We start from the raw sequence: 21480 nt of genomic DNA, 5'->3' as shown, positions 1-21480 counted from the left end.
CACACAAAGCATCGCTTTAGAGCAAGAGGATGCTGGTGTGACCAAGTGAATAAAAGATGGAACTGAAGGAGTGTTTTGCATGAGAATTCTTCTCCAAGAATACACCGTCATATTCACTTGAGATTCTAAAGTCATCTTTTCCGGGGAAGGGTTTTTCAAAAGACGATGTGCCAGGGGCTTCAAACTAATTTTATTAAAATTTATATTTTTATGTGTTTTTGTTTTTGCAGCTGGACGATGCAGCCGTTCAGGTGTACAAAGACGGAGACTATGGTGCTTATCTGGATCTGGAGTCTTCATTGGCTGAGCAATCTGAAGACATCGATGGCCTTCAATCTGGGTAATTGTTTCGCGAATTGACTCACCATCTGCCTGACTGACAAGTTTTTCTTTTTTTTCTCCTTCTCTTTAATCCTTTCAGGCGCAAAAACTCCCTCGTGGTCCGTACGCAGCTCAGTGTTCGCGTCCATGCAATTATTGGTGAGTTGTTTTTCTGTTGACTTTGAAATATTGGGAAAAGCCCCTCACTTTCACTCCGGCAATCGAGAAATTGGCGATTGTTCAAGTGCAAGGCAAAGTTGAAAGCTCTCTTCTAAAGTTGCAGTGTCAGCAACTTCCCGCTTGTTGAAATATTATGCAATTGTTGCACTGAGAGCCTCTAAATCTTTTGAGGGTTTTTTTTATCTTAACTTACTGGTGGGAAAAATCCAATGGTGTTTCCTTCTCAAAACCTTCTTCGTAGGAGAGGGAGAATGACAGCAAGAAGAAAGATGGGAAAAGTGGAAGGAGTCTCACTGTCGAGATTATTTCTTCATGTCATTGTACCTTAATTATCTCTCAATTCACACTCGTTAGAGACACTAGAGGTATATATCGACCACAGTCGACACACAATTTGCAGTTTAATGTGCAAAATGCACAAGATCATGGTGTGTCACTGGGAACGCGGGTTTTTTCACGTGGTGACCTCGGTTAACCCTTTCAGTTGCCGACAAGACACCAAATGGCTTTTACCCAGAGATTGGTGCAAGACAACAATTAAAGCCTTATCGACTGTTTGCAGATAATTCTTCTTCAATCTCCACCTTTTTCTCTTGACCGACAGCACGATGTTTGATTTGGCTTCCAGAGTCAACAATTCCTCTCTACTTCTTTGTTTTTTCCATAAGAAAATTTTCTGGGAGGTGATTTTGCAGAAAGAAATTGATTGAAGATCTGTCTAATTCCGCTATGTGGTGTTTTTGGAAAAAAAAACGATGCTCTCCACATATTGCACAAGGATGATGCTTTTGATGCATACTCCTGTTATATGACCCTTTATGTTTCATCTGTAACATTTCAAATCTTTCAATTCCACCGAAGTCCTAAGGCTAAGAATAAATGTGCGAATCCATTTTAAAGACCAGAAGCTCACAAAGATTGTTCTTGAATACAGTTTTTTTGTTTGTTCATCTTGCAGATGAAACATGTCTCTGGTAAATTCAACCATTTATGCATATGATTTTCTTTACTATGAGAGATTCCCAACTTCCTCCAGAGCACCTCTCCACATAGACACACTGTGTCGACCTTCTGATTTATATCTTCCTCTCGAAGGTACACTTCTTGGCAAGAAAGAAATCAACTCGCGAGACTTGCTAAATTGTCAAGAGATTTGCAATCTCTGTAGCATTTTGCACGGCTGATGAATTAAAAGGGGATTTCTCTGGGGATGGGGATATATATTTTTTTTCGTGTCTGATGCAAGTGAGACATATTGAGGGCCTCTTAGGTAATTTTCCTGCCAATTTTCTCCGCACGAGAAAATAGCGCGGAAATTGGTTAGAGAACAAAGACGCGATGCAGCTGATTTCCTGTGCGAGAATAGGAATTGCAAATCGACAGACAAATGTCGGTCGAAATCGTGCTCTTCTGACTCTCCCGCATCATTGAGATGGATCAGAAGCCTAGGCTTGACTATAGAGATGAGGCAGGGCAAAGGGGGCTCTGACCTCAACAAGCGTGGCCCAAGCGACAGGAATTCCTCTGTGAGATCCGGCCAATCTTGGCCAAAGAGATATCACCTGGGAAAAAAGTCATTCACTTAATATGCATATTGGCCCCTCGAGCCACTCCGCAATATAACCACTCAATGGATCGTGGTTAAATGTTTCGGGATGCAATACCCGACAATGATGATGTTTGATTTCTTGTTTGATTACCATTAAGAGAAAAGGCATTTGAAACCGGTAATTTTCCCCCCAACTCTTGCGCGACTCGCTGGTGTGCACAAAACAATAAATAAATCTTTTTGTCGATATTGGCGGAGAATCAAACATTGTTAATAAATTAGTTCGAGCAACAAACCGATTGGAAAACAGTTACAAGGTGAAGAGAGGTCGGAGTTGACGCCGGGAAATCACAATGAAATTAATTCAAAACAATCGGATTGGGGGGGCATGTGGAGTTCAAATAGGTCAGAAAGAGGCCAAAATCTTTCGGGGGATTTTCCAGCAATTGATCTCGGAACATTTTGCAATTTGTTCTTCTGCGGGTATTCTGAGTCATCCAGATGAACACAAAGAGGCTGGCAATTTGAAAACAAATAGGCTAATTTGAGTCGCAAGTTTATCTAAATCTTCAAAGTTTCTTTGTGGAATACATGAGTTGTGTTTTTGAAAGTTCAATTAATATAAAAGAGAGATGATGCCTTATGTCTCTAGACATTAATGTTTTCATTTCGAATTTTTAATTATAGTAATTTTTGTTTTCGCATGTAAAGATTTAAAAAGTAATTTTATTTGAACTGTTATTTCATAAAGTATCACAAAGAGGGATTACTAAATATTATTTAATCTGAACATATAAAGTGCCATGTTTTAGTAAAATTTTCGGATTCAGGTTCCTTTGAACGTATAAGAAGCCAAACTAAAGCCAAACTGTAGGAAGTAGCTACTTACGACCATCTGCATTTCCCAGACTACCCGAACATGGTTCTGGATTTTCTTGGTTTACATTTTTTCTCGGTTTACATTTCTTCTCACATCCATTCCAAATTAATGGGTTTTAGGATACAGGGATTACGGGATTATGCATAGAATGGGATTATGTAAAACCTTCAGAAAAAGAAACCCTAGAGGCGGGCGTAGTCAATGGGGGGGGGGGGGGCAGTCATCAGACAAACCCCAAGCCTCAATCCTTAGGGAGTAAGGCGAATGAGCAGCGTAATGGAAGTTCCACGCTCAGAATCCCCAGCCGCTTCCTACGAAAATGAATAATTTGCAACCGGGCCCAAAGAAACCGGAAAGTCCAGCTATCTTTTAGTAAATTAAAAAAAATTAAAAAAAAAATTCTTATACAACTTTGCCTACAATTAGAAGCTAATTTTATGAAATTATTTTTGAAAAACATATGCATTTTTCAAAAATAACTGTTTAATTTAACAAAAATAAAAGTTGTAAATTATTCAAAAGCAATCTCCTAAGGATATGCAAATTTTCTGTATGCGTAAAGCCTTTTCGCGCGGTTTTTTTCGATCCTGAAAATATGCATAATCCCAAAACCCCTTGTATACGGAAAACGGAGAATTACCTACTAATCTTTCGATAACTTTTCGACACTAAAGAATCGGTAGTATCGATATATTTATATCTGATAGATTTACCGAATGACGGATTTTTAAACATTATTAAACAACTTATTGTACCATTTCTAAAAGAATGTAATTGTTGATAAATATTTACATTAGTTCCGATAAGTGCTGCTATTATTCCAATTATTCAGAATCGACAGTCGATACAATTAATTGAAAAGAAGTTATCGTGTCACCCCACGTTATGAACCAATAATTTTGTTTTTAATGAAAAAAATAGTTTCATTAAGTCCACTTTTCTCAACAAATCTTTGTGTTTCAATCGATTTTTGAGAAATGTCGTGACACTGTATTTATATAAGCAGTATCCTTAGATTTTGAGTTATATTTATACATTTCGCCTTCTGACCCCCCGCCCCAGGGGGCCTATTATGGTAAAATTTCTGAAATGTGAAGTTTCGAGTTATTTGACGTCATGCTGATTGTTCGTCTGGCAGTTACCTTGCCAAGAGCTCAAAACGTCCTTATACAAAAATTCCGTTGAATAATTTCTAATAATGGTTTTTCAAGGTCTAAGGTAAAAAGGGCTCTATAGAGCGCTTTCTCATCCGAATGGTATGATGTTTGGACATGTTGGAAAGGTCTTGGAATTTCCGGCACGACTGAACCGGTTTCAATTGGTTATGAACCAGTAATGAACCGATTCATAACCAATAAGTAATTTTTATCAGAAAAACAATTTATTCCTAACTTAATTAGACGATCTTTTGAGTAATTTATGAAATGATTTAAATCTGTTGTGAATCGGTAAACGGTAAATGATGCAAAAGTGCTTTTGAGGTACAGCATCTAAAACGGTCTTCAAACTAGAGGTTTAGCCCAGTACCCGATGACCTCAGAATCCTAAATGGCAACCAATTTTTTCTGCCTTTTTAGAATCTAATAGGTCATTAGTCCTTAATAATCCAATCTTAAGTTGAATTTTCCGAAATATCTTGATTTATAAGGAATTACGACAGTTAAGCCATATAGCTAAGTCTTAGGTCTGAAGTCCGTATAAGGCCCTTGACACACTTACGACTTAAGCCGAGAGACGGCTTAGTGGAAAATGATAAAAATGTGGTTTAACCACTATTTCGAATATAATTAAGCTAAGCCGTCTCTCGGCTAATCCTCAGGTCTGTCAGGGTCCTAAGTCACGAGTTCAAGCATTTTGAAAGGCTGGGATGATTTGCCATTTCTCTTCCTATGGCAACATATTTTTATGCTTTAAGTCAATTTTAGCCAAATCTTGTGGCTCAAGTACAACTTTTTTTATCAAGACAGATCAAACTCTCAATATGAATTGACTCAAAAACAGAAATCACACAATTGAATGCTTATTAGCGACAATTAATGTGAATCGTATTAAAATTATAATTAGCAAGTGTGATAATAGTAAGTTTGAAAATTGTACGTTGTCTTTTTCATGTTTTCTAGTTTTTTTTAAGCGAAAGAAACTTCACAATTATTTTTAAAGAAAAAAAAAATGTGTTTTAGTCTGGAATAATACAAGTCTGGTCTGGAATGCAAATTACGTTATTTGCCATAAAATATTGATGATAAATTTCCGCTAATAACTTTGAAACATTAAATTAAAACCCTTTCCTGGATTTTGTGAAATAGCCTTTGCAAAAAAAAGTGCATTAATAATGTTATACCATTTATTTATAATCCAATGAAATAAATTTTTGTTAAAATTTATGCTATGTACGGGTACTAATTAGTTTATTATAAGGTTCTAATTGAACATAATTATATAATAACATTTGATTTAATTGATGGCACAGGTAGTATTTATGAAGAAAACTTTTTTTTTCTAAATATAACTTTTCTATAGAACTGTGGTTGAAATTCCATTGGTAACTTATTCAACAACCTTTTGAAAATAAGAAAAGATTATCCCTCATTGTTTCGATAAAAGAGCTCAGATGATGGAACGTCTAGGAATGTTTTTGAGATATACACCCTCGACGAGCAATCAAGAGTCGTAAGTGCGAACAATTGAGATGGTAAATGTGTTTTGGAGGGAAACAATAAAAGAGCTGGAGGATAGTTGAGAGATTTCCCTGCCATATAGTGATTGATATTTGCATTTTGAGGAGGTGAAAGAAAAGGCAGTTTTTGAACTTCCATCAACAATGAAGATGCCACTGGTTGGCAAAGAAGTGTCTAACAGTCAAATGTTGCCCATTTGCCTCTCTTCTAGATTGACGTCTTTTTCATCCAACATCACGATAAATTATCTTCCATTTAATGCATAATGAAGTTTCTCATTGGAATGAAAGTTTCCTCAAAGTGTTTTCATTTAATTACACCTTCATATGTATAGTGTACAGTAATTGTTTAAATGTAGAGTAATCACATGCAATAATTGTGAAAAATAAACACATACGCGAGTCACCTTTTGTATTTGGCCCTCGGGTAAACTCAGAAGAAGGCAGAAAAAGCCATGTCGATAGAGAGCACAAGTAAAATGGTGAGACGAAGAAATTGCTAATTTCCTCGTGGCAATATATGTATTTTTTCTGTCGAGAGAGTCTTGTGATACTTTTCACTTTTGCAAATAATTTTTCACGCAACGTCTTTCATTTTGCACATTTTTAAGAGACTTTCTTGGAGTTTAGGAAGCATCAACGAGTCTTTCTCTTCCACAAAAAAAAAATCGCGATAGACAAAGAAGTTGTTCAGAAAGGTGGAAGATTACCGGTGTCATTTAAACTGTAATTTAATGTTACGAAATTTGTCACAAAGATATCTCTGTCTATGGGAATTTTGCACTCCTATTGAGTTAAGAATTCTTTTAGTAGAAGAGGAAATTTTTCTTAAATGCATAGATTTCACAACAGATATACTGCAGAAATTTACAAGATTTTGATAACATCTTAATTATACAAATTAAATTATTCGTTGACAAGATGTTTGAAATTTTAGTAAAAGTTTTGGTTAGCATAATGTTTGGAGAATTTTGTTGTCCAAATTTATTAATATCCGTAGAAATTTAATTAAATTTTATGCGAATTGAAATCGGGAATTTCAACACTCTATTAAATTTTTTTCCTCTGCAAAATTTAAGATTTATACTTACTTTTTATGCTGAGATTATCAGAATTCTTTGCAATAATAATAATAGAAATAAAATATTTTATTTTCCATTTATATGAATTCATAACTAATTGGAAAGGATTGAAGCTTGTTCTGTTTTAAGACTTTTCAAAGAAAATCGATTATGGTGAATTTTAAATAGTTGTGTTGTTAGAGCTAATAAATAATTAACCTTGAAAAACCGTTAGAATAAATTATTCAAGGTCATTTGTATGTAAAAACGAAATGTTCATCTGTTTTTCTTTCAAAGAAGTTGTTGATATCGTTTTAGAAATATTTCTACTTACTTATGATGAATTTGCCTATTACTATTAGAAGATAATTCGTAAAAATAAAAGTTCTTTTAGAAAATACGTGTTAACCACCCAATCAATCAATTTCCTAGATATGCTAATATGCTGATGTTATTGTGAAAAAGTCAAATCTGTCTAGAAATTGTGGCGACACAGTATCAAATACACGTCTTAACAGTCTTTGAATTAAAATTCCTTATTTAAATTCCTTACAAACACCATTTATCATTTATTTATTTAATCAGGAGAGAGAATGAAGGAAAATATTATGAAAATCATTGCATAACTTTGTGCATAGACCTCCCATAATTTTCTGCGAAGAGAGAAAATAGCAACAAAAAGTATTTCTATCAGAAAGAGCAGTTATCTAACCCACTTTCTTCATCTTGTAACACCTAAAGAGACCAAACGTTAAGAGATATCGACTTCCTGTCTTCGACGACCCCCCCCCACATAAATCAACATTATCTAGGACAGTTTTTTCCTTTTTCCCCTCTCCCTTTCCTTCCTCTTCAAAATTATGTTTTCTGGTTTATTTCGAAAACGGCTCCTAGAATTTTTTTTTCATTTTCGAGTGTGTTTTAGAGGTAGTCAAGGTAAATATTTAGTTCTTGTTCGACAAACATTTCGATATCGAATTTTCTAAGGTCAAAGTTTAACCACTTTAGAGGGCCTATTTTTCAATTGATTTGCTTCAATTTGAATTTTTTTTGTGAAAAATCCTGAAATTTCTAACCCGGATGCATCGGACTTAATGTGTAATGAATCGATTATCTACCCCTAAATGTTATACCTTTCTCGGATTTCCTTTTTTATTTGCCTGTAGCTTGTTACTAATGCTAAAATATTTTAAAATCTGCTTTTCTTAAGCAATTTCTTTTTTTTTTCGCAATGGTTTTTAGAATTTGTGAATTAATTAAAATCAGTAGTAAAGCGGTGTGTACCCAAAAAGCAAGCGGTAAGATAATACGCGGATAACTCTTCCTCGTAAGTTCAAGTACTCCACAAAGTTAGGACGCTTTGCCATCACTTTTCTCAAGTAATTGAAATTACAAAACTAAATGTTATTATTATTATTATTATTTTAATATGTTGTGCAGGTTATTATTGCCATTTTGAAAATTAAACAACTTACAATTTTTTATCCAGCAAATATTTTTTTTTATTTTGTTTTTAATTTTTTAGTAATTTTGATTTTAATTACGCAGAAATAAGTTGTCCAAAAATTTTGGTATGTAAGCGTTCAATAATATACGATAGATGTGAATCCCAACGAGCACAGTTAGCTAAAAAAAGGCAGCATTTTCAGCAAAAATATGCTGAAAACTCTGCCTTTTTAGCTAACTATGCTCTCTGGGATGGTTTATTTAATGTATACAATTTTGAAGGGAAACATTTGAGTCGAACTCTTAAGACTTTATGTAGAAAAGTTTGAATATTAGAAGAATTTATCGAGAAACTCATGACAAGAAAATGATGTACTTCATTACTATCAAATCGCGCTCCTTGGAAATTACAAGGGGCCAACTAATTTTCGGCCATTTTTCAGGAGACAGCATGAAAGATTCAACTTTGTGTAAATAAGTACAAACAATTTATTTCTTTTCTATTTGTATGAGCGCTAATATAAACATGGAAACTTTTATATTTTTACCTTTCAAAATATGTTTTTTAATGAGCTAGCTCCTTGTCGTTTTAAATTATGTGCAAATTTTGCTGAAATTAGAATGACAAGGGATCAACTTGCTTGAGTTAGTCCCCTGTTTCACAAAAATTTGAACGATAAATCTATTTTGTGCCCCTTGACTTCAAACAAAACCGCGCAAGCAATCATAAAGAGTAAAATTTTGAAAAACTTTTCTAATAACGAAATTTAATGACTTATATCATCTGAAAATTTATTAAATTGTCTTTCTAAATGCATTAGAATCTCAAAATCGTAAAAAAGTGAGTTGAACCCTTGAAATTTCCAAGGAGCGAAATGAAACCTTTCAAAATTTTAAAATATTTTTTTTATTCTCGCCATATATTTTTTTGTATTTCAAAAGATTATCTCATTCGCATATGCTACGTGATAATTGCCAATTTGCACGGTTTTTTGGTCCCGGGAAGAAATGTAATCATAAACCAGGGGTTTATCTCTTGAAAACACGATGACTGTATTCTTTATCATTTACCATGTAACCTCATCAGAAATTTTTCCAAAAAAAAGCAAATTTCCAATTATTACGTCAAAACATGACGCCATAGCACTCGTTTTTTGATGTAAGTGTCCTAGTGTTCGAATTTCCTTTAAGTCACCAATAATTTGTCCCAATTGCGATCAATCAGCTTTACGCTACTTAATTAAACGGAATAGGAGACTAATATCACTCCATAAAGAAAAATCATAAATGAATTAAAACAAATCTAAATCCTCTATATGAAATATTTTGAAAGCTTTTATTATAATTTAGAATTTAAGTTTATTGATATTTTTAAATATCAATTTGTCATATATTCATCAAGTTGATATCTCTCACCGTTTATTCTCTGAAATAAAAATGATCTGTTTTTGGGTCTATATAGGATAAAATGAAAACTCATAATATGATTTGTATTGCTTTATTTATCTTTAAGTTTGATTGCAAAATTTTTTATAATTATTTTAATATGCCATTTAAATTCGAAATTCACTAAAGATTGTGGAAAATATATTTTTAGTAGAATAAAGCTCATGTGTTTGGGAACGGAAATACCGCGCAAAAAGTTTTGTTTGCAAATGAAGTACCACTATGTTTGAATTATTTGTCATTCTTCAAAGTCTGTTTGAGTCCAATATTTGATCAGTAGCGAAGGGGTCAAACGAATAAATGATATTGTGTGCTTAAATGGTCAATTAATTCACTTTCACCCTCTGAATTTTCACCTAGCATCTCTCTGGTCTTTTGCGACGAGTCCGTCAATGGCTTCCTCGTTGGTTGGGGATTTGGCACAAATCGTGACGACAATTTTGAGTGTGTCTTTGTCGCTAATTAAAGTGACTAATTAAATGAACAAACACAGCGTGGAGAAAGATCTGTGAGAGAAACTCGTCGAAGAAGTGTTCTGTTGGTTGAGCGATTCGTCACAACAACAGAAGACAACGGTTGATTGCAAAGAACTCTGTTTTTTTTTTGTCCCATTCAACCGGCTAGAGAACCCGTGCGATCATCTTCATGAGCCGGAAATATGCGATCACTATTCAATCCGACACATTAAAATTATAATAGCTGAAACTCGTCACTCGATGTAATTAATTAGTGATCTACTGTTTGCGAGCGTCGCAATTGTTGGGGACGTCTAGTGGATTTTTAATTAGTCTTTCCAAGGTATGTGTCCGAGGATCGTTTGATGCCTCAGCGACATAGTAGATCCCGGTACATCAGGTTTTTTCTTCATCGCGATCGCGTGAGATCATTCTGTGATCGCGAAGGGCGCCAAGTGATCGTGTTTCAATATTTGGCTCTCGCGATTGCAATACTCGTGTGGTCCACTCGATCGGTGGAAGTGCGCGAGCCCACTCGTCAATTCTAAATAGCCGTCGAAGGTAATCAATGTCAGCACGATGGGTTAATGGCTTCTCTCTGGTTTTTCAATCGGCCACAAACTATTGCCTTTCTTTTGAATCGCACTCCTGTCTATCAGCTATCCAACTGGAAAACGCAGCGTGGGATTCACGTTATATTCGGGATGCTCGCTCTCTGAGAAAGCGTGGTTAATCTAGAAGATTTCTTACAGAAATGATCTGATTATTTCCTTTCAAAACACTTCTAATTGATCATCTCTGCTTCTCATTTTGACGCAAATATCACTAGGTCAAAAAGCAAACAGTCCATATAGTGTTGAGGCATAGAGAGAAATTTGAACAGAATGAATTGCAACATAAGATGAACTCTAGAAGATAAATATCAAAATATTTCTAAATTTGCAACAATTCTGGGATATTAAATTGGGATTTCACAGCTCTTAATCACTTCACTTGATTTACTTTGTTACCTTTTCAGCTTCTTTGACCTGAAACGTTTGAATTCTCGAATCAAATTGACAAAGAACTTTCCATTTAATTTAGCACGTAAAAGCTACCGTAAATACGTATTAGGAGTGATTTTTATAATCCTAATATTTTCAATAAAAAAAGCTTGGAATAAATTTACCTTTTAATTCTTTTTAATGAAATTTATGCTTTTTTACATTATTTAACAAGATAAAATTATAAATGGATACCCTTCAATATCTATTTAAAAAACTATAAACTTTAGAGGAATGTTTTACTTAAGAAGCTACATATATGTATCTAAAATCGTATTAATATTAGAAGAACGAAACAAGGAGTTGGTTCACCATTTTATATTAAAAATCCTGTATTAGAGCGTCGAGTTTTATCTTGTAAATAATTTTTAATGAATCTGCATATTCTAATTATGTTTTCTCGGATGTTGTATAAATGAATTCCGAGTAAATTTATCTATGTTGCAGTCTATGATAAAGATGGCTTCATAAGAAATCCATTTTATTTACGATAAGAATAACCTTGTATTGCAATTTTCTGTACAGAAGTCTAAATAAAAAAAAATATATTTGGTGATTTTTTGAGCAAGAACGTACCAAGATCCGTCTGGAGGTGGTCAATAAAATCAATAAAAGCACGTTCTTGTGGCATTACGAATCAATTTGAATTGATCAATTGTGTATAAAATGAAGTGAAGAAAAGATGGAAATTTAATTATATTTCAACATACATCGTGTCATTCGTTTCTCCTCTGTCAATTGCAAAATAATGTTTAGAATCAGTGGAGACTCCCAATTGAGAATTCATCTTATGTCTTGAACTAGAGAATTTTTCTACCCGAATAGCCAAACAAGCTTAGAAGCATGATAGGAAATTTTTATTATGCTACAGAGATCACGATCACGATTTCGTGGATGAAAATTTCGATCTTTCTCTATATGCCATTTTTCCGTTTCGCCTTTTCTGCAATTGGACTCTCGCAGTCCATAAATAGCAATTAAATAAATGCCTCAATTCGATTCGGAAAACGGGCCCAAGCGCGTGTTAAATCCGGGCTGATGGTCAAATGTGTGGGATGATGTTTAGAATTGAGAACAAATCGAACTTCAGTTTGATCATGGTTTCATGGTGAGAGTAGAAAAAGTCCTCGCAGAAGATGATAAGAAAACATTGGTTTTCAATGGGATAAAGCTCATCGAGAAAATTGCCTCTTGCAAGATAATTCTGCAATCTTATGGCGTGTTTGGACGGCAATTCAGATTCTCGAGCTCCATTGAATTGTGATTCTTCATTGAAAATGTTATCTCTCCAAGACAATTTCCTCTCTGAAATGCTCATTATCTGTGCAAGTTCCTCATCGTGTGAGCCCATTCTTCTCAAATGCATCTCCGCAATTTTTCGCCACAGAAAATCAACTTTTGCTACAAAAGAATTCTAACATGAAAACACTTCAATATCATCCGTTAATTTAAATTGGTTGCAATAGAAATTTCACGATAGCAGGGGGTTGACAAATAAGGTGAAATAATGTCACTTCTGAAAAAATCCCGAATATAACGTAAGGAGTTAAATTATTAAATCCCTTCAATTTTGGAAAGAACATATATGTTAACACACATATAAAATCTTTATTTTGAATATAAATTTCTCCTTTATGGCCTCTACACACTAAGAGAAATTTATGTCAATATTGAATAGTTTTTCCTACACAAGAGTAAGGAATTGGCTTTAATTTAAAATTAAGGAATTTTGAAATTCGAAACTTAACTGAGATGGCATATAAGACTTCCGAAAAAGCTGTTCCATCAATTTGATCTGAAGGTTGGTCCTAAGACGGCGATGGATGTTAGATAATCTGCACTTATAGAAGTTTTTCTTTCATGAGAATACAACGATAAATAAAATTATTTAAATAATAGGAAAACAAAAATAAAATAGTAAAATTGGGAAATAATATCCTTTTGACAAATTTTCAACAAAATTTAGTTGGTCGCTTTACAAACATTTTCTTTCGGTGTAGAAAGCGATAACTGAGAGCAACAAATACCTGTCAGAATGTTCTAGCCTATACTACTCTGGTGTAAATGATTTTTTGTTTACTATTGTAGCGCTACAATCCAAAAAAAACTCTCCATAATTTCCTTATCCCATTTGAGAGTAGATAAAGATCATTTATCCTTTCTGTATCGAGTGGCTGTGTTAATGTGGAAAGTGGTTCTCACATGTGGGGTGCCTCTGTGAGACCGGTAAGAGTGATATCGATCGTTGCGTCATGAAGATCGGTAGTGTTCTACATAAGTTCCGATCCTTTCCAAAATTCGCTTCCGCTTCAGCCACACTATTAAAATAAAATTTTCTTTTTTTTTTCTACGTAAATTTCAGTTTAATTTGTTAAAGATATGAGCAAAGTAAATACGAAAATTATGATTTATTTAAGATATTTTAAAATTTTCCATAATTTTTTTTCACTTGTCAACCCCTTAAATAATACAGAGAGATTCCACTGAGATCATCAAGAAGCATTTCTCGGGCAATTCTGAGTGCTTTCGCCTTGTCTTTCGCCATCAGTACGCATTCGCGATCAATTTCAATATCCAATTGGGAATATTGGGAAGAGAGTGGAAAATCTCGCCTAGAGCACGATGAATCGGATCTCTCTAATGATGGTGATTATCTCTCGCAAATGGCCTCATATTGGACTTTGGGTGCTCTCAAAAGCACGATCTGACGATCGAGTTAAATTGATTGGCCACTCAAATAACTCCATTTCACTTTGGATGGTCATTTTACCTGGATGCCTTCTGTCTTAATCCCAAAGAAGTGCCATTTACCTTTGGTAAATTTCACCCTTTTTTTTCACCAGAGAAATTACTGTCGTCGGAGGGTCGTGAATTGCGACGGGCACTTTTCTCCCTGAAGCAGATCTTCCAAGAGGACAAAGATCTTGTTCATGGTTTCGTGGCTCTTGGAGGTCTCAATTGCCTAGTCCGTGTGGGAAGTGGAGCTGATCAGAACTACCAAAATTACATCCTGAGGGCACTTGGACAGGTAATTTTGAGATTTCCCTTTTATCTTACACAAGAAAATCTACTGGCAAAAAGAAATAAGCCTATATGAGAAAGTAAAGAAAAACTCTCATTCTTTGGTATACCTACGGAAACTAATGTGTTGGACACGCTTACGGCTTATGCCGAGAGACGGCTTGGCGTAACTATAATAAAAATTATGATTAGATTACTATCCCATTAATTTCTCAATAAACCGTGTTTCGACTTAAGTCGTAAGTCTGTCTAGGGCATAATAGTCTATAACATTTATTCTTCTTGTATTTCTACAAATAATTTAAAATTTTGTATAATAAATTTTGAAGTAAAGTCCTCGTGTACTAGATACATAACTCTTATTTAGAAAAAAAGTAAAAAAAAAGTATTGAAATAATTTTTTTGTGGATATTAATTAGGGTAAATGTGCCAAATTTCGGCATAGTTGCATGCAAGCGCCAAAGTCTCAAGTTTTAAATGTAATATTTTTAATACAAATTGATTTTTTTATTCCTTCTTCTTATGGAGCGTTGTTTGCAACCTTCTAGACTGTTTATCGTTTTTATTTACTTCAAAATCATTCTTAATACATTTTAAAATGAATAAAAATGTAAACATAGCTTTGGTGCCCTATTTCGGCCACCTTCATTCTCATAGTCCCTTGCCCTTCGGGAACTCTTCCAATGTCTTTTCACGTCTTCTCGTTTGTCAAAGCTACATTTTTTGTTATTCTTTAGCATTGTATAATCTCTAGAGTATGTAAAAACTAAAAATTCATGGAAATTTGAGGAACACAAAAGGTGGCCGGAATTGCAAGCTGGCCGGAATTTGGCACACTTACCCTAATTGTGAATTGTTATTTTATTATTTTTTATATTGTATATATAGAAAAATTTAAAGAATTTCAGTAAAAATTATCATCCGAGAAGGTAATAAACTTATTCTTGCAGTAAATTTTTTTGTTACTCAAACTGAATTACTCTGGTATTCCCTGATGCATAAAAAACTGACAACGAGTTGCATTTAAACCAATTTGTCGTCAAAATTATTTAGGTTTTTCGCATTATTTTGTTTCTTTTTTTAAATGCCCTTCACAAGTACGTTTTTTTGAGAGTTTTTCTGACCTTCGAAAATTGGTGGAGAAAGAAAGGAATGAGAGAAAATTAAATTTCAAGAGAAGAACCTCCGCCCAAAATTGGTTTGTTTGTTTTTGGCACTTGATTCTCCTTTCTCTCCCATCGTTGATTGCTATAGTGTATCAGTATGATGGACAAATGTATTAATTGGTGTTGGGTTGATCTCTGGGCGAAACTTCCTGTCCAATTAAAAGGTGATGCTCTACGTGGATGGCATGAATGGGGTGATGAAAAATGGACCAACAGTTCAATGGCTATACTCGCTGATCGCCTCGAAATATAGATTAGTGGTGAAGACGGCGCTCAAACTCTTGCTCGTGTTCGTGGAATACGTAGAGAGTAATTGCTATCTTCTGGTAAATGCTATCCATACTGTGGATTCAGCCAGAGGCTCTCTTCCGTGGTCCAATATTATGCGGTGAGTGATTTCTTTTATAATACCAGAGAAAAAAAAATCCCCACACTAGAATCTCTGAACATCTTATGTGTTTCCTGCCTTAGACTTCTCAAAGACTATGAAAATGCGGACACTGAGCTGCTAATCTATGCGACATCCCTCATTAATAAGACATTATCCGGGTTGAGTGATCAGGACAGCTTCTATGATGAAAGTGACTTCCTGGAGCAGCAGGGCATGGAGGGAGTTATCCAGAGGTATATGTCACGACCTGGCACGGATTTAGATCTGCTGGACCAGTTGCAGCTCTACGAAGCGGTTCTCAAGTAATTAATTTTTTTTGTGCCCATCTCACAGAGTGGCTTCTCTCGATAAGCCACAGAAACGAGAAAATGCCACGAGAGACACTTTTGCGCGACATGAGCTCTAAAAGAAGGTCTTCTCTTCTGCTTTTTTTTTCTCTCTCTCCTCATGGTCAGGTTTGAAGACGGCGAAACGGATGGCATTCGCATTCCCGACAATTCTGTCCGTAAAACACTTAGGTATCGTGCCACGGATTCGGCCGAGAGGCGGAAGTCTCGCCGGCACAGCACTGGAAATACACCGGCGCCTCCTGTCCCACCGTTGCCACACAACCTCACAATGCCACCCGGACAGACACTGGATGAAGATAGTTCTAGCTCTCAGAATTCCACAGAACTCAACTGCGTCTTCCGGGAGTGCAGGGACAAAAGTAAATACTTTTTTTTATATTTCAATACACACCATGCATTATTTTCCACAATAATGTTTTTTTTTTTTAATGAGAAGACGAAAAGAAATGAAGCATTAAAGTTTTTTTTCCTTAAAAATACAATACTGAAAGTCAGTTTGAGAAGTGCTTGAACTTACAATAGTTCACTTACTTAGCGAATTTTGCTTCGTTAATAATTGATTTAAAACATGAATAAAATTCTAATGAATATACTATGGAATTGAAACTAATTTTAAGTAGTTGTTTAGCTTTTTAAGAACTTTCAGATGAATTAGAATTGCTTCAATGGCTATTGAAATAAAAACTCTATTCAAAGAATTCGATTTTTCACCTTGAAGGATTTACTGAAGGTCATTGACGAATTTGTACAAAATATGTGCTACAATTGTACTTCAAAATCATACACAGAAAAAAATTAAAAAGTGTACCAACAAATTGGCAAAAGTTTATGTTTTTTTCGCAAAGATTCTTTGTAAAATCTATTACCGATTTTTGTTTCTTCAATCGAATCCAAACGTAGAGAGACATCCAATGAAATAGCTTTTTTTTATTGATATTTTACTTTTTGTAAACAAGAATTTACGAACAATTGTTTGTTAAAAAACAAAAATGTTCGATAGTATAGATCATTTTACAAACAACATGTTAGTGTGTTAGACAATTTACAAGCAATTTGTAAATTTGAACTGGACTCCATGAATATTTACAAAGATATTATAAAAGGGGTGGCAAAGCGTTCCAGGATTTGCAAAGTGATTACAGGATTTACACTCAGTCCCGGGATTGGGTAAGTGTGCCAAATTTCGGCATAGTTGCATATAAGCACCGAAGTCCTAAGTTTGAAATGCAATATTTTTAATTCATATTGATATTTTTTGTTACTCCCTTTTCGGAAGGGTTGTGTGGAACCTTGAAAACTAGTTTATCATCTTTGTTTTCTTTAAATCACTTCCAAAAATATTGAAAAATTAATAATAATATGGACATTGCTTTGGGTAGTATTCCGGCCACTTTGAGTGAAATTCCGGCCACCTTTTTTCTGACCACCTTTTGTGACGCAACTGATAGAAAATTTCAAACCGTCAAACGGAACGAGTTTAATATTTAGTTTAATACGTTTATATGACCCACAAGTCCTGAGATCTTCCGTGTAATTTGTCCTGAAGACCTGAAGAGTAGCATCTCAACTTTACGCGCAGATTCCCGTAGCAATTTGCCCTTCCTGAACTCTTCCAAAGCCTTTTCCACATCATCATTTTCATCGAAGCGATGGTTTTTTTCTCTGGACATTGTAGAATTTAGAAATTGAAAAAAAAACACAAAATGAATCAGAAATTTAGAAAAGCAAAAGATGTTGCCGGAATAGGCAACACTACCTCATCGGAGAGACGCTCACAATGTATAAATTTTTTTACGCGAAATACAGGATCCAACTGGGAAATTTCACCCGAAATTTAAAGATTAAAACATAAACAGAAACAATGACAACTCATCAATTTTCATGAAAAACACCGAAGGAAAACCTTTTGCACTTCACCACAAATCGTAAGACTACTAGAAACACAATCGATCTGTCACATTTTTTGTAAGACTCTTTCCACACTGAGTTTTTACAATGCAATTTAAAAACAAATTATACCTAAAATTCAACGGTCGTTGTGTTTAAAATATTTAAAAGCAAAATGAATTCATTGACTATTCGAAGATAACGTAGGGTAAGGGCTCATAATTTTGACCAGTCTGCTTATAAGCATCGATGTTCCGAGTTTGAAGTGCGATATTTTCAATACTAATTGACTTTTTTTGTTACTCTCTTTACAGAAGGGTTGTTTAAAACTTAGCAAGCTATTTATCATTTTATTTTTACTAAAATTAGTTTTAATACGTTTAAAAATGAATTGATATGTACAGGTGAATTTGACTCTTATTTTGGACAACTTGGTTATTAATTTGGACAATTTGGCTGTAAATTTGGACAGCTAATCCGCCTCAACAGGATGCCCATTGTTCTTCATTTAATGAACCAATCTTACCAAGTCCTCTTCCTGTTCATATAAGGGAAACGTAGAACGTCACAAGAAGCCCGGACACTTTCCATATCATTCATTAAAGTGAGTTGACTTCGGTACTCCAAGTACGTGCGGATTCGCTCTTAGCCTTTCCGGGACCCTTTCAAGCCTTTTCTCGTTACATCTCTTTCCTAGAGATGATGCTCCTTCGTTTTTTTAGGCATTTGTCCAACCTAGTCATCACAAAAGCTAAAACTTCACGAAATTTCGTGAGAAAAACACCTGTCCAAAATAAGGAGTATAACCTCACTGGTGAATCTCTTAGAAAATTTCCCAATTTTCACATGAAAAATCTAATTCACAAGGCAAATCTCACTTCAAGTCAAATTTACAAATCATTACTAACGTGAATCAACAAAATATTCAATGAATATTCAATAATATGCAATTTCAATTCAAATCATATTCAAAATTTAACGTATTTAGTGTTAAAATCTTCCAAAAAGAACAAATATTTAGATAGAATTCATTATTCATCAAATATTGAAATAAAAATCCATAATTTAATCAATTTATTTTTAGTGTCCAATTTTATCCTCAAAGTGTCCAAAATAAGATACTGTCCAAAATTATGAGCCCTTACCCTACATAAGATAAGATTTTGCCAGGGGTCAGTTCTCCATTTCGGATATTCCGATGCATCCAGGCCACCAATTGGGCCCCTTATGCTTCCCCACTCCTATTCTATCTTATCCCCCGATACGGGTAGCCGCTCTATATCACAGCTCTGTGAACAGTCAGTGCCGTTACTATATCACAGCATCCCTTCTCGGTGTGTGTTTTGGGATCAGTGACAGCGAATATTTGTATCGACTGAAGTACCACTTTCACATCGAAACTCGTTCTTGTACCAGCCTCTATTGTTTAGGCGGTTCACTTTTTTTTTGCCAATATGCACCATTGACATTACTATTCATTCATTCACTGGACGAATTCAAAGCCGATATGGCATGAGAAATCTTTTTCTGCTGCTGCTCAGCTTTGAACCCCAGACCTCGCAGTCATAGAGCTACTACTCTATCCACTGACCCACTCGAGGCCCCTTACCCTACATAATTTTAATTAATTTATTCGCATTGCCGAAATTACACTCAAAGTGGCCGAGATTAGAAGCTGGCCGAAATTTGGCGCACTTCCCCTATGCACATTTTCGGGACCGAAAAACACGCGCGAAGTGGCATTATGTATCGAGGAAATTTGCATATCCGCAGGGGCTTTCTTTTGAATAAATCCGCCGGAGAATGAATTTTGCGCGGAGTAAAAGTAGTGAAAACAAAAAAGATTCAACTGTTCAATAAAAATGCATTAACAAACAGTACTTTTTGGTTAGAGTTCTTCAATAAATGGTTAGAATATTTAGAAAAATTACCTTAATAAAAGAAATTATAGTTTTATTCTGATTAAGCTGCAAGGTGTTTTCAAATTTCCTGCGCCGTGGAATAGTATACATTCAGGCTTATTTCAAAAATGATTTCATAAATTGACTCCCAAGAGTAGGCAAACTTTCATAATTGTATGTGCATAATTCCGTCAGGTGCATAATCCCGAAGTGCATAATGCCGGGATTGAGTGTAAGATGATGCACGTCAAAAGTATTTTCGTATGATTTGCCGCTTACCTGGTTCTTAACCGATTTAAACCGGTTCATAAATTACTCAAAACATTTCCCAAAATATCTGACGAGTAACAAATTGATTTTCAGATAATAAATTAGTGATAATAATTTTGTGATTTAACCAACATAAATGGGGGTCGCTAAATTCGGAAAATTATAATTCTTTCTGTTCAGCCTCTGAATCGTTCAACATAGTTCTCGTAACTTTTTTTTCTAAAGCTGCGATTTGTGAAATATTGCCGCAATGTTATCAATATCCCCCAAATTTGATGTAATATGAATTGAAAGGGCAAATTCCATCCATATAACACTTTGATATTTATCAAAAACTAAATATTACGAAATTTTATAGGAAAATCAAGCAAACGGAAAAATAAAATTTATGTTGACTCTTCTGCACTATTTTCTAGCCCCCCGGGAAGGTGCTGGTGTTACTCCGGGTCTCCGTCGTCGACGTGAACGGGCCGAGCGTCAGAAGAGCTTTATGCGTGAGCAGCAGGATGCAGCAAATCGACTGACAAACGGCAACAGCGGTGAAGAAAATGGCCACGGTAAGTCTAATCTGCTGATTTTTTTCAAATTGCTTTTTTTCGTGTGATTCATCAACTAAAAAGAGTCATCTCTTGTGCTTTTCTTGTGTTGTTTGTTGTCACACTAACCCTTTGTGTGAAAAGGCCTCGTGACTGCTGTTCCTGTGCGTCTGCAAACCCATCCATCGCCCCTCGTGGTGATCCGAGGTGGTGGTGGCGGTAATATGTCCTATCGGCTGACTAATGGCTTTTCTGGCTACCCTAAAGTCCTTCCGGACGCTTCAAGTCCCCAACACAGGCTGTTTGAGACGGAGTCCAATAGACTCAATCATTTCTACAACCAACTCACGACCATAAAAAATGGTGGACACGTGAATGGACACAAGCCAACGCCACCGGCTCACGATCCTGCCGCAGGTATGTAAGCTTTTTGCTTTCTCAGCTCACGAGTGCCTTCTAAACAGAAATGGTGCTCATTCCTGTTGTGTTTAAATTTTGATGTGGCTTTCGAAGTAAAAACTATACAAAAATTAAAAAATACTTACTTTTAAAGTTGCTAGAATGTTCTAAAAATCAGTGTCTCAATTTAAGAGGATAATAAAGCCAGAAAATGGCGGCTCCATACAAAAACCCAAAATTAAAAGTGTATCAAGTCTTACAATTTTTGAGATATTTCTTTGAAAATTTAACTGAGGGTAGTTTTTTATATTATCTTTTAATTCTATGTTTTAATTTTTTGAAAAACGGTTTTCCTTTCGTAATATAATTTTCCAAACATTCGTATACTCCTAAAACATGCCACAAAAAGGCTGCATTATCTCCTAGAATATGAAAGATAGAGAGGTATATTTTTTTTTAATTTTGTTCGTAAAGACATGCTCTATAAAATGCCTGTTTCAC

The 21480-nt window shown here is 34.9% G+C and overlaps 1 protein-coding gene across 2 annotated transcripts in view; it reads left to right on the top strand.

The window, feature by feature from the left end:
- LOC129801641 (FH1/FH2 domain-containing protein 3) overlaps positions 1–21480 on the top strand; it is an 85913-nt gene that overhangs the window by 40050 nt on the left and 24383 nt on the right. For both annotated transcript variants that reach the window (XM_055846882.1, XM_055846883.1), the window contains exons 8-15: positions 231–340; positions 422–480; positions 13902–14086; positions 15410–15633; positions 15717–15938; positions 16092–16345; positions 20461–20601; positions 20725–20997. In XM_055846882.1, coding sequence (XP_055702857.1) covers positions 231–340; positions 422–480; positions 13902–14086; positions 15410–15633; positions 15717–15938; positions 16092–16345; positions 20461–20601; positions 20725–20997 — 1468 coding nt within the window. The remainder of the gene's footprint in view (positions 1–230; positions 341–421; positions 481–13901; positions 14087–15409; positions 15634–15716; positions 15939–16091; positions 16346–20460; positions 20602–20724; positions 20998–21480) is intronic.

Source organism: Phlebotomus papatasi, chromosome 2 (genome assembly GCF_024763615.1).
Source record: "Phlebotomus papatasi isolate M1 chromosome 2, Ppap_2.1, whole genome shotgun sequence".
In the NCBI taxonomy this organism is placed as follows: domain Eukaryota; kingdom Metazoa; phylum Arthropoda; class Insecta; order Diptera; family Psychodidae; genus Phlebotomus; species Phlebotomus papatasi.
Note: the sequence above shows the minus strand (reverse complement) of the source record. Positions and strands in the feature narration are given on the sequence as shown.